General features: G+C 36.0%; 1 protein-coding gene and 1 long non-coding RNA gene across 3 annotated transcripts in view; both read left to right on the top strand.

Moving 5' to 3' along the window:
• Positions 1-8,253, top strand: part of LOC145245698 (uncharacterized) — a 49,627-nt gene extending 41,374 nt beyond the window's left edge. For both annotated transcript variants that reach the window (XR_013863011.1, XR_013863012.1), the window contains exon 3: positions 8,151-8,253. This is a non-coding gene — a long non-coding RNA (uncharacterized LOC145245698). The remainder of the gene's footprint in view (positions 1-8,150) is intronic.
• Positions 8,254-8,283: 30 nt separating this feature from the next.
• LOC145245854 (uncharacterized) lies at positions 8,284-11,605 on the top strand. The gene has a single exon (XM_080107560.1). It carries the CDS (start codon positions 9,208-9,210, stop codon positions 11,047-11,049), a length of 1,842 nt encoding a protein of 613 aa, XP_079963686.1. The 5' UTR covers positions 8,284-9,207; the 3' UTR covers positions 11,050-11,605.
• The last annotated feature ends 3,355 nt before the right edge of the window (positions 11,606-14,960 follow it).

Here is a 14,960-nt window from a genome sequence, read left to right on the forward strand (position 1 = left end):
TCTTAAATATTATTTTAAAATCGGGTCACGTGACTTTCAGTTTTTAATCCAAATGTTTCCCATTTTCACCCTCGCTCTTCAATATGAAAACCTAAAGCAACAGACAGACTTCTCGCCTAATGAGATCTTAGTTATTAATACCTATAGATCGAAACATTGTCATCCCAGTGTAGCAAAACCTGTACATATCTGTATAAATAAATATCCCGGAAATCTGGGAAGCCTTTTTGTCATTCAGATTCCAGGTATCACAACTTATTTCCAGTTATAATGACTCGTGGGAATTCCAAATGAGTAAATAAAATTAATGATAAAATTAGGAAATGTTTTTGTTGTTGCTCGTCTGAGCTCCAATCTATGGTTCCCCCTCGCCAAACTTTCATGAAAAAAACTCGTCTACTTGAAACCACTATCAATAATTTCTCCCAATGTGCCCAAACCTAGACGTAGATTCCATGAACAAAGCTTCTTTCGTAGAACTGCACGCCTGAGGAACTCTCTTCCGTTTGCCTGCTTTCCAGCTGACTACAATTTGGTCGTCTTCAAGTCCAACGTAAACAAATTCTTGATAAGCCGTCCCCTTAAGTAATCCAATTTACCAAATTTTCACTACTAACGATTACTACGATATTATCCCATGCACTACTGTACACGCATTAACCCTTATCTTCGAGTGGCATTCTGGCCTTGATAAGTGGTGACTCCTATGTAAAAATAAATAAATAAATAAAAATGTACTTCATTTTCTTGCTGGATAGGAATCTGGGCCTGCAAGATCCACCTGTGAAGACAAAAAGACAAATTACCACAATTTGAGTGTTAATATAAACACTCTTTTTTTTTTCTTTTTTTTTTTTAATGGATTTTGATTTTTTTTTTTTTTTTCTAACTATTCGTCATACCCAAAACGCAGCTGTTTATATATAACATGTATTTGTTCATGGCAAAAATAATTGCTTCCATCATTTTCGTGATTTTTATTTTGTTGATTGTAATACAATTATCGAAATTCTTTTGGTTGGTCCGTTCGATCTGCCAGTTTGACGATGAATATATTGTTTCGTGACAGATCAACGGCAATGATGTTTCAAACGGAAGCCAAGAAAATGCTGTTTCAAACTTAAATATCATAAACCTAAAAAAAAAAAGAAAAGAAAGCCTGGCAGACCAATGAAAATGAGCGTGTGACGTATTTCAAACTTTAACATGACACACCAAGAAAATGGCGTTTCAAATATAAGCGTGATTAAAGGAAACGCAGTCTCAACTTAAATAAATGTGACACACCAATGAAAATGATCTTTCAAAATAAGTGTGACAAACCAAATAAAATGCGGTTTTAAACTAAAGAGTGACAGACCAATAATTGTAACAATTATTACTTTTGATTTCTAGTTATCAAACACTTATCTGTCTCTCTCTCTCTCTCTCTCTCTCTCTCTCTCTCTCTCTCTCTCTCATATATATATATATATATATATATATATATATAGTCATCCACATACAGTACTGTTTCGCTGTTTCACAGCTCATCAGTGCGACTAGACAAGCAACTACCTTCAGCCAGGATTGAAACCCGATCGCCCATATGGCAGTCGGAGCTTAATGTCGATTTTATTTTATTTATTTTTTTTTTTATTTTATTTTATTTTTTTTTTTTTACGATAATTAAGTACGGTTATTAGTGTCTCCAACCTTGGAGAACTGGAAAATATTTTTCTTGAGAAAAATCGCCCGTATTTGTTTTTTTTTTTTGTTTTTTTTTTAGCATAAACAAATATTATTTATTTATTATTTTATTTATAAAACAATAATTGATGAACACATGTTTCGCTATACTACAGCTTGTCAGCATAGCTTGACTGCTCTAGGATCCGAACATATCATATAAAAAAAATAGTCAACAAAAATCGGTATAAGTTTAAAATCGATAAAAATAACACTTAGTCATCGTGGTGTAATAGTTAATGCACTCACCCATAGCACATGTGGTCTGAGGTTCGAATCCTATAACAGTCAAGCTACACTGATGAGCTTTGGTGCAGTGAAATGCATGTTCGTAGATTATTGTTTTATCTAATATATAAGCAGAGGGTAGTAATATGACACTATTGGTGTCATAAATGCATGCAGCGAGGTGCATATTACGGTGAGAGGGGGTGTTTGACCAGACAGGATAGAGGAAGAGAGGGCAGAAGAGGGGGTGTTGATGTCTGATTGGGACAAAACAAATGTCTATGGGATTTTGTCAGAAAGAGAAAAAACAAATAATAATTGTTTTTATCTCATTTTCGTTATATATCTGTTAACATGAAAGGTTGTTTTTAAAACCTCTGCTGAGAGGTATGAAGAGATTCAGAGATCCTTAGCTGATTAAGGCTGACAACTTAGAATGGGGGTCAAGGGTAAGGGTCGCCGCCAAGCATTGTTCGACCTGGAATGACTAATAACTCCTAATTTGATAATAAGTAAAAACCTCAGTGCAAATGAGGGTTGAAATTTGGTAGAGATAAGTTCGAAGAGGAGGAGTAGAAATTAGGGGAACAGAGAGAGAGAGAGAGGTGTTGAATGGACAAGACGAAGGGTAAGCTCTAAGAGGAAGAAAGAAAGGGTGTTTGTAACCACTCTCTGAAGGAGAGGTGGGGAAAAGGGGTTGGATTTAGAAAAAGGAATTCTAAAAAGAGTAGAGTCGTAACCAGCAAACTGAACTGCTGGGCTGGACAAGTGCTCCCAATTGGGAGCCCTCAGGCCCTAATGTTATGATGTTAACTAGCCTGTGTTAATGGGAAATCTGTGACTTTACTGGTCTGGTCTTACATCGTTTCACTACTATAGTCAGTCACCTCAATTTAGACAGTAGCTGTTATGAAGTAATGAAATTAATAAATAGTTTGTTATTGTTATAAACCGGAGTTCTGTTTGTTTGTGGTGAGGACTCTTCATTTTGCAGCAAGCCGCAAGGACCAGCGGAGTGATTGATGTACCCGCCCGGAGACTACCTACACAGGGTAGGAGACGATTCGATCGAGAGGCAAAGCACCCAACCATGAATGAAAACACTGTGGGTGAAGACGATCAACAGGCCAATTTGTGACGGGACAATGTACGATCAAAAGAACACCTGTCATATCGGGTGGAATCCGACGAGGTTAAGGACACTCGGTGTGGTTGGTGCAGTATCAGTGTCGTTATAGTAAAGAATATTGAATAATTCTTTAAATGGAGACTTATCAGGATATAATGATGGTTCTTCCGTAATGAACTGACAAATGAATTCATATATATCAACATTTATTGTATCTTGTCTATAACTTTCAATCTATCGTCCCCCTCGCCAAACTTTCACAAAAAACACTCATCTGGGAAAAACCACTGTCAATAATTTCCCACACTCCTTGTCTGTACCTAGACTTAAATGTAGATTCCACGAACAAAGCTTCTTTCTTAGAACTGCACACTTGTGGAACTCTCTTCCATTTGCCTGCTTTCTAGCTGACTACAACCTGATTGCCTTCAAGTCCAATGTAAACAAGTTCTTGATAAACCGTCCCCCTACATAATCCAATTTACAAAAGTCCCACTACTTATGTTTACTACGCTATAATCACATTGACTAATGTATACCCATTAACCCTTATCCTCGAGTGGCCTCCGGACCTTGATAAGTGGTGATTCCTGTGTGTAAAAAAAAAATGCAACGGTGTGTGTGTGTGTGTGTGTGTGTGTGTGTGTGTGTGTGTGTGTTATAGACTCCGAAACGAGTGAACAGATTTTCTTTAAAATTTACAGAACTTTAGTGTATAAGTTTTGTCTCATATTTATATTAATAATTGAAACCGTTATTTTAATTTATCTATCATTGGTGAAGCCACTTTTTTTCCCATGTCACTTAGCAACAATGATATAACAACGGGCCGTGAAAATTCTACTGTGGGAGTTTTTTTTTTTGTTGTTTTTTTTTGCATGACGTGGTCTGTAGGTTCAAACTCTACATGTAAATTTCTTTATTTTTTTTTCATTAACTGCAAAGCATTTTATAAGACTTAAAAATTTACATGTTTTTTTTTTCATTTTTTTTTCTGCATGACGTGGTCTGTAGGTTCAAACCCTGCACGTAAATTTCTTAATGTTTTTTTTTTTCGTTATCTGGAAAGAAGTTTATATAAAATAATTTTATAAAAAAAACAGTAGGTTCTCTAGAGTGCAATGTAGAATAACATTTTGAACTAAGTTACTGCATGGAGGCATGTGAAGCTTCCTCCTGGGCGATTTCACGGATTTCGATGACAATAAAAATATAGGAGTGTGAAATATTCGTTGATCATCATTCAATGCCGGGTAACGTCGGGTTTCCCTGCTAGTGTGTGTGTGTGTATATATATATATATATATATATATATATATATATATAAAATATATATATACTAGCGGGGGTGCCCGGCGTTGCCCGGGTGTTTGGAAAAAACAAGTGTTAGTAGGCAGGCAGGCTCAAGCACATGACATGAAGGCGTGAAACAAAAGCTGAGATCTACACTACGAGGCAAGAGGAAGTGAAAAGCGTTCAAAATTAACAATTAAAAAGTTGACTTGAAGTTAAAAATCGCGCAAGCACTTTTCCACGATGTTGGGGAAAGGGGAGGAGTTCTCCAAATGAATAGCAATTGTTTGAATCTTTGAGCCCGGGCCAAGAAGGCCAGGCGAGTCGATCGGCTTCGATTTAGTTTCGTTTTATTTATACGAGAAAGACCAACAAACACGCGGAACGACGGAATAGAGGAATTTTTATAAAACTTGATGAAAATAAATGTAGAGACGATGTCCGTTCGCAAATCGTAGATATTATAATCTAAGGAGTATATAAAAAGTTCTAAAAAAATAGTAACTCGCTCGAAAGGGCCTCTGAAAAAAGCCTTTTGCGCATGCCACGTTTGCCTTATATAGATATATATATATGATTAGTTTTTTTTGAAAAAGAAATCCAGTAGAGTGCTCAGTTAAAAGGAAAATCCAAAATATAAGAGCATATTTATGTTTTGTATTTTGTGTACAGAAAGTTGTTAGATGAGACAAGTCATTGATACCGTCGGTTTCAAGGATATGGATATCTTAACGGTCCTAATTATCGGGCTTGAAACCGACAGTACCAATGACTTGTCTCATCTAACAACTTTCTGTACACAATATACATATATATATATCTATAATATAAAGCTGAACGTCTGTGTGTGTGTCTGGTTACGAATAGGCCACCTTTGTGGCCTTCGAGCCAAGGTCAAAGTGTAGTATCTGTTCCGGCAGATACTGCAAGCAAAGACCATATGTGGGGGCGACCCCACATATAAGACCTTGGTCAATGAAGGGGCAACCCTTCATACCAATTGTCACTATCCAGCTCCCTTACTCCCCAGGGAGTTGGTCCCCATTTCCCCTTCAGTCCTCACTTTAAAAATCGGCCTTGTGCCTAATTTGCTCGGTGGGGGAGCAAATAAATATCTGGTCACGAATATGGTTGACTATTATAGAAAACCTGATCACATATAATGATAGAAGATGTATCGAGTCAGCAGGTTCCATATAAAACCGGAAGTTAATTGTTTTAGGTGTTGTTTGCGAAAATATGAAATTTTTCTGGATATCCTGTCTTTTCCATAATATTTCAAGGCAAAGGTAAAACTTTTACTGCTATATTTCACTTGAATAATGATTGAACAAAAACTGATCACATATAATAATAGAAGATGTATCGAGACACAGAAATGGGTATGTTTGATCTGGCATAACGGTGGTTCATTAAAATTGTGGGGTCTGCATACGCGCCTGGTCCACAAAGTATGGAAATAAAAAATTTAAAAATTAAAAAAAAACGTTTACAAGTGTTTTTGATATAGATGTACATAAGAATACTTTGATAAGTATGCTTTAACTTAAATAGGGATGGTATAATAAAATTGTGGGGTCTGTGTTAGTGCTTGGCCTCCATAGAATGGAAATAGGCACAAACTTTAATAAAGACTTTTCATATCTATCTGCGTAAGTATACTTTGATAATTATGTTTCAGTTTGAAGAAATAAGGTATGATAAAATTATGGGGTGTTCGTTCGCGCCTGATCTCCATAGAATGGAAATGTGTCACAAAGTTTAACAAGGTTTTTTTAATATAGATCCACTGAATATTGTGATAAGTGTTTCAGTGTGAACAGGTATGGTATAATAAATTATGGGGTTTATTTATTTTATTTTTACTTTCATCATATTTTGCTTTGGTTTTGATACCCCCAAATTCGAAGCTATCTCTTTACAACCCTTCCTTTTCATAACCTATCATACTTTCATAAATCAGAGTCCATTTTCTGTAGGCTGTTTTTGAACCCAGTCAACGACGGGTACTTTTGCTCTATATATATATATATATATATATATATATATATATATATAAAGTTGAGTTTTTTTCGCTCTGATATTGATATTAAAAGATATTGATATTAAAAACCGATTTTTTCTATTTGTGATTTGTTAAAACAAACTTCTTAATATACTCAGTCATGGATATGCGAGCGACTGCATGAAGGTTAACTAATTTGCATATTCCTTTAACTAGAGCAGGCAATCTATCGATTTGATTTCAATGATAATAAAAGTATGGACATGTAAAACATTCATCAACCATCATTCAATCCCGGACAATGTCTGGTTTTCCTGCTAGTATAAAGATTGCATGTTTAGAAGCAAAAATAGTTTAAGGCTTTTAAAAATTCATGCTAAAATTGTGTGCAAGTGGATAAAGTATTTGGTAAAAATTTACTTGTAAAAGTTAACTCTTCTGGAGGTTGAAGGTTCAAGCCTCAACGCGAGCGACACTCAAAAATGCAATTGCGAATTACTTAGGACTTCTACCCAGTCATGGCTGACAGAACGAAAGCCCACTACCCCACCCTCATGGATTAAATAAAGGGTTCCATTTAGAATTCCGTGCAGATTCCCGAGTTCGGCGGAAAGATTCCCAAGTTCAACAAAATACACCTGAAGAAATTTGGATGTTACATCAACCAAAACATTATGAAAATATGCGAGATGAGAGAAAAAATTCCTAGAATCCAAATAATATGAATGTACGGCACACCAGATCACCGAAGTTAAGCAACGTTGAGCCTGGCCAGTACCAGATGGGTGACCATTTGGGAAGGCTAGGCGCTGTATGTACCTCCTGGGAAGGTTGGGCGTGGGGCCAGCACCCTCCCCTGTAAAAAGAACTCCTCACTACAAAAACATCTAAAAAAGTTGTAGATGGCCTATACCCCTTCAGGGGCTCAAGGGCTATGGAAATAATATGAATAATTAATCTGCATCCAAAAAATTCAGAAACCTAATAAAATACATGTTGAAATATTCCTTGGTTTTGGGGTTTAAAAATAATTCATTTTAATTGTTCTAATTAATCAATAATTTACAATTTATCCACAAAGTCACTTATTTCTTAAGTGTCTATGTATTGCTGTATTGCTATATATATATATATATATATATATATATATATATATATATATATATATATGTGTGAGCAAATAGTTAATAAAACATGTTAAAAAACACTTTGAAAAAGAGTTAAAAACATATTTAATTTGAAAAGGAAACACTAAATAAGTGGATAGTCCTTAATCCGCGAAGTTTCGAAGAAATACTTTCCTTCTCATCAGAGGGTAGGAATTCGCAAAATGTGGGATCGGATTTTGTATACAAAAGTATTTGATGAAACTGCAAGTAAGTCAAAGATCTTACTTGATAACAAAAAGTGAAGCATAAGGAATATGGTGAAGAAAAAGGTGATTACACGTGAATGGATAGTCTGATGAAAGGTAAAATATCCAATGACGGTAAAATCCAATTTTTTTTAAATGACGGTAAAATCCAAATATTTTATATATATATATATATATATATATATATATATATATATATATATTTATCAAAATATACTTTATTTCCTTATAATATATACCATTCCTTATTTAAGAAACTCAATGTAATTACAGAGCAATATAATAAATGAATGACAAGTCTATATTCCATATATATATATATATTTCATTCTTCTTTTTTTGTAATTACTTTCTCAGTTTTATTTAAACAAAAATATTTAATTATTTTTCAGATGAAATATATGAGTTGTAAATTCTGCATTCTTATTCTTGGAAAGAAAACGTCGAAAACTCCTGGTGCTGAATAACTGGTTCCTTCATCACAACTGAACCAAACCTTTCAGAAAATGACAAGAACAAGAATGATGGAGAAGCTACAAAATAAGTCAAATAATCATTTTCGAGACAGGAATCGCTTATTTCATTGAACATCTTTCTGCGAAAATCTTTGACCCCCCTCCCCCAAAGAGCTGAAAAATTTGAATTACTTGCACTTTAAAAGAATACAAACTAAAATAAAATATGAAATCAAAGAATACAAACTAAAATAAACTATGAAATCAAAGAATACAAACTAAAATAAACTATGAAATTAAAAAAAAAATTTTAAACAGCCCAAAAGGTTATTTGAAATACAACAGGATGGAAAAATTGTGAAATGTAATATTCCTTTTATGACATCAATCATCGGACAGTGGACAATGATATAAACGAAATATTCTGATTGAGTGTATTTTAATGTTTTCTAAGAAGTAAGTAAATTAAGCTGTGAAATGAATAAATTTTTAAAAAGCCTAAAAGGTTATTTGAAATGTAATAGGATGGAGAAATTGTGAAACATTCCTTTTATGACATCAATCATTGGACAATGAACAATGATATAAGTGAAAAACTTGAATGTTCAATGTTAGTCAAGTTATGTAATTAGAAATATTGTATTGAAATTGAAGACAAAGAAACATTTTATGGCTGACATAAAATTATTGGTCTGTATACAGAGAGAAAGCAACATGTGAGGAGAGCAGGTCGTTAAGAATAGTACAACTGGTTTGTGCAGAATAAGCCAATCAAACAATGACATCACTAAGACGTTTTGATTGATTATATTTCAAAATACAAAGTAACATCAACTATTTTCAATAGTTTTTTTTATTGGAAATCACTCCAGACAGGGTATGAAGCCACTTGATGTAAGAAACTGCAGAGAAAGAACAACAGTTTTTAATTAAAATGAAATTCACAAAACTGATTTGAACCCAATCTTGACAACTTCCAGTTTGCGCTCCTACGATGTCCGAAGTGTTTGGACTTGAGGTGGTGAAAGTGGAAACGCTGTCACCGCCCGATTCCGTTGCAATAAATGATCTGATGAGAGGACAGCAAGCGCCACCCCTCAAAATGTCCCATGAAGCCGATTGTGCCAATCCGGACCTGCCATACTCTGATTCCAGTATGAACGGAGACGGTATGCAAATCACTTACAACTTCTCTACTCGCAAGCGAGGTCTGTCATGGTCGGATATGGAGACGAGAACACTGCTAGAGGTGTGGACGGAGAGGAATAACCTCTTTGAGGCCGATGATCTGTGCAGTGCCAACGGACAGATCTACCGGACAATTGCCAACGAGATGGTAGCACGAGGCTATCCCAAGTCGGCAATTCAGTGCAAGACACGTATGAAGACTTTGAAGAGGGCATACAAACATTGCCGTATGTTGTTGCGGACTCGGGGAAAAGTGAAAAAATTGTGTCGGTTTTATAAAGAAATCGATTACATTGTGCGGCAGACTACAAATACTAGGAAAAAGCTCAGTACAAAGAGTGGTTCCAATTTGGATAGCAGTGTGGTGCCACTGGATGGTAAGCCACCTGCAAATACATCCTGGGATGCCGCAAAGAGCAATGCCACAGATGGAAGCAAATTTGACCAACTACCTATGCCGATGATGGAGTGTGAGGTCATAGAAAATGATCTGTCGGACGAAATTGAAATCTCCGATGATGACGATGATTATGTTGATGAGGAAGAAGAAAACGTGTCTGCTTCGACTGCAGAGTTAAAAACCAGCCAATCGGTGGTGACCGTACCATCAGTTAATCTACCAACAGAAAGCAAACCTATGGAGACCAAATTAGAAGCAATTTCTCTAAGCCCTGCTCAATCTAAATGGCTGAATGTGATTTCTTTGGAGGATTCAGCCAATTCTTCAAATACCAATCTTGTCACTAATAACCGGAATCTCTTGCTGGATTTGCCAGAAATAGGGAAACCAAATTTACAAAATCAGCCGAACCAACCACGATCGACATATTCCTTTTCGGAAACGTCTAACATTTTCCTGCCCGAAAAGGAACCAATTTCGCATTTGAACGAAGGCAGCAAACCATTTTCTAATAAATCAGTCATGAACCACCTCCAGATGACCAATGTGCAGCCTCTTGAAGCTTTGTCTGAGCCAATAGCTAAAGAGCTTTGGGCCAGCAACATGCAAGGGGTAAGGAATATTATGCAAAAACAAGAAATTGGTCAGTTCAGCCAACTGAATGAAAACAGAGCTGGCGCCAGCACATTCCAAACCAACAAGCATTTCCACCAACCATTAGACATTATCCAGATAAATCAATCTATTACAGACAAGTCACATGATTCTCGACCATTGCCGTCTTCAGCATCTTCATACACTGATTCCACAGCAGCAGGTGGAGCTCCTTTAATGCCAGTGGAAATCCTTGTTGCGGGAAATGAGGCTCGGACCGAAGCAAGTGATGCCAGACGGCAGCGACGGCAGCAAACTGCGGAGGTGAGCCATTTTGAGGAGACATTGAGATCCATCGTGGACCACTTCACAAATTCTTTGGAACAGATCCAGCACAAACAGCTGCAGACGGAGAATCTTCGACTGGATCTTGAAATGAAGAAACTCGAAGTGGAACGCGAACGGCAGGCACTGGAACGCGAGAAAATAAAGACTGAGGTTCAGCGGCATCGCGAAGATCGTGAACATCAGTTTAACATGTTGAAGATGATCCTTGATCATGTCTCGTCGCCCCGTCCTTCTGTTTCTGGAGAAAGTGTTAGCTTGGATTCAAGCACCTCTCTTTTATTAAACTCGATGCAACCAAAGTCTTGAAAATCAAAGAAATGCTTTACAGAACGGGTAAACGCTTATCAAGGTCAAAAAACCTCAAGGTTAAAGAGATGGCTAGATTGAAAGTTGAATAATGGATTTCTTTTTAATTCAAATTGATCCAGACAAGGCATGTAGCAGCTTGTTATAAGGAGATGAAAAAAAGATTATACTACTTCAAGGTGAAAATGTTTTAGATAGATTCTGACTACCAAAACAGCAATTCTTCCCTGTTTGTTAGAAACATTGCTCATGGAATGTGAGGACTAAAGGACAAACTATGGGAAGTAAGTTACGAGGTTGCCGAAAGTGAACCCAGGATCTATTTTCTAATCTCCTTATTATTAGAGGGTTGGTAATATCCACATAACAAAACAAGAACTGACCAAAAAAACAGCAATTCTTCCCCCTTTATCAGGAACATCATTCATAGAATGCAAGAGGTTAAAGGTCATAATAGGGAGGAAGTATGAGTTACGAAACTGCTGAAAATGAACTCGAGGTTAATTCGAAGCTGTAAATAAAAAAAACAACTATTTAAAAAGTTTCTTTTAATGTATGGATTATCATGATTTATTTATTATTTTCTTTTTTGGTCTTTTAATTATATATTTTTATTTTAGTTTTTTTATATTGTGTTGTCTTTTGAACTATGGGAGAGGCTTTTTTTTATTTAAAAGTTTTTTTTCGGTTCACCCAAAACTTGAGCCATAAGGGGCTATCATGAATTAAGCGCCAGATTTATAAGTGTAACAAGAGTGCGTATGGCCGTGTGTGAGAAAATATCAGCAGCAGCCGAATGATAGCTGGCTAGCGAAAATATTAGCAGCAGCAGTATTAAAGCAAATATGCAAATTAGTAAGTGTACCCGAGTTTCTGTCACAAGAAAATGAGAGAAAAATACACCACGTGGTCAAGAAGAGAAGCAAAGTGCACGCCAGGGAAGATGGACGCATGAAAATCAAGAGTGAGACTACACTGGCACCAGCCAGTGTGAGGTGGCAGCAACTGAGACTTATAAAAAGCGTGTGTGGGGGGAAAAGACTTTGGAAATATAATGAAATGCGTTGTTTTACAGGAACCATGAATAAATGCATTCCATTTGCACATAAAAAAAAGCAGAGTCAGACTTTTTATTTATTTTCTTCCTTTGTTTGTTTGTTCCTGTGGCGTTACATAAGGGCATCCAAAGCAGGGAGTTGTGCAGCAAGATGTTTGTTCACATCACATTCAAATTTCTGTACATTAGTACTGTCGGGGACACAGGGAGCAGGGAGGGAATTACAGAGACAGGCAGTGTGAAGAAAGAAACTATTAGAGTTGAAAGCTGTCCTGTATCTGGAGACTTCTACAGCGAAAGGGGCTGTGTTACATCTGTTATGTATACTTAGTTAGCATTGTAGACTTCCATCACCTATTCTATGCATAAATAGACACACCCAGGCACAATGAATACCGTTACATTGAAACGTTATGGTAGATATTGCTGGCATCTATTTGCCATCTAGTGGCAATAACGTGCACATACGAGTAGATTGCCTGATCTCGATAATCAAGCTGACAGAAACTGGGCCATTTTGGTGGCGTTTTATCTTTCGGTTGAGACATTTCTTCTGAGTAGTCCCTAGAGAGCCATCTTCACAGGTCTTGCTTCCTCTTTTTCACAAGGAGTAGGTTTATTGCTTACTATATGAGACGCCTTGACTTGGGGCTGCTCAAGCAATTTTTAATAAGCCAGAGCGCCCCTTCTTTAGGGGCGCTGGCTTGATTCTCTCCACCTTCTAACCGTGTGTCACATCTTTCTGCAGTAGGAAGTAAATACCAATATTAATAGCAGTTATGTCCCCAGGATCATGATGCATACTTCTGTAACATACTTTCATTAATACCTTTTGTTAACTACGAGGTGCCTTTAATAAGTTTGCAGACTTTTTTTTTTGTATAGGCTCTTTTATTAATAGTACACACATGAAACTCTAGTCCCCTTTGAAGTAATCTTCTCCGGCTGCAATGCACTTGTACTATTCTAACAACTTCTGGAAGGCCTCATCGAAGTCCTCTAGTGAGAGTGTGTCAATGGCCCTCGTCACAGCATCTCCTCAATTGTCTCATAACGACATCCTCTACTGTTTTCCTTGACCATAAGGAATAACCGAAAGTTACAATGAGCAAGATGTTGACTATAGGGAGAGTGAGGAACTGTCTTGATGCTCATCTTGGTCAAAAAGTCTGTGACAAGGATGGAGTTATGGACTTGTGAATTGTTTTGATGGAAATGACACTGACTCGATTTGAGGAGTGCTGGCCTCTTCCAAATGAATCTCTTCCTGAACTCTCTTAAAATCTCAACATAGTATTCCTTGTTGACTGTCTGTCAGACTCTCTGCCTTCCTTAAATCTCTTAAGCCACTCAAAAACTGATGCTCGATTTATTCAAGATGGTCTAAAAGCAGTGAGGTATTCTTTACGGTTCTGTGGCATTTTTCTAAGTTTAAGACAGAATTTTATTGCATATTGTTCTTCTGAAGTGTCTTCATGACCAGATTGCATTTTTGAAATTCATCAGCTGTGACAATCAATCAATTTCTGCTGCAGCTGTTCATTCAGAACCTGAAATCATAAAAATTGGTCAGTCATCTCATAAGATATATAGCAATAACATACTGAATTTTCAAGAGTCTACGACAATTTTAAATGCCTGTATAAAAAGTCTGGAAACTTATTGAAGGCATCTCATATATCACTGTTTGCCTTGATTGTTATAAGGCCGTAACAACTTGCAATTGAGAGCAATTATAGATAAATAAGTTAAAGTTAAAAGCTAAGTTAAAAATTTCATAAGCTGAAAATTTCATAGGTTAAAAATTTCATAAGCTGAAAATTTCATAGGTTAAAAATTTCATAAGCTGAAAATTTTATAGGTTAAAAATTTCGGTAACTTATGCAGACATTGATCCAAACCTAACTCAGCGTTTGCTCGGCTTTCCCCAGAACATGACGTCAATAGCCGGATTAAGCCGAGCGTCATCGATGAAAGCATAACAAGAAAAGAAAAACCTACCGTCATTGTTAAGTTTTATTAACTGAAAAGAAAATGTTATAACAAGCAAATAATAATTCAATGAAAGTTTTTTTTGTTTGTTTTTTTTTTTGTAAAAAAATAATTTTAAGGATTTTTTTTCTTTTTCAAAGGAACACTTATTTTTGTCAAAGAAATAATTTCATGGAATTTTTTTTCCAAAAAAGGTTCAAAAGGACAATTTTTTTTTTTTTTAATGTGATATTTTTTTACTGAAGGAAAAGTGGAAAACCCTTTTTTTTTCTTCAATTATTTTTTTTTTTTCAAGGAAACAAGTTGTTTTTGCTACCACTGAAAAAAAATCAACTCTAGCTCTAACCCTAACCTAAGGTTGTTTTTTTTTTTGTTCAAATAAATAATTTTAAGGAATTTTTTTCCAGAAAAAGTCCAAAGGAACAAGTTTTTTGTTAGGCAAATAAATAATGTTATGGATTTTTTTTTTGTTTCAAGAAAAGATTGAAAGGAACAATTTTTTTTTTTCCTTTTTTTTTTTTTCGTCAAAGAAATACGTGAAGACAAAACTGACTTGTTTCACATACTTTTTGGAGAAAATTGAAACAAAAGTGGGTGGGATATATTCCTTAGGAAGATGTTGTTTCCTCAGACTTTTGGACAGCATCAGGCAATGGCAAAGTGGACACAGAAGAGGTAGCGGACATGCAAGGAAACTCGTCATCAACCAGCTTTCGACGATGTGAGATAATATTGAAACAAATGGAGCACTACCAAATGTTTGCCTCCACTAAAAGATATGTGCCATTGTAGCCTTCGTTTCACCGGTAAATGTTGATACCCCTCTCCCCCACCCCACCCACTTTGCTATATGTCTTCCAAC

This window comes from Euprymna scolopes, chromosome 23 (genome assembly GCF_053919585.1).
Source record: "Euprymna scolopes isolate OS-2025 chromosome 23, ASM5391958v1, whole genome shotgun sequence".
Classification (NCBI taxonomy): Eukaryota; Metazoa; Mollusca; class Cephalopoda; order Sepiida; family Sepiolidae; genus Euprymna; species Euprymna scolopes.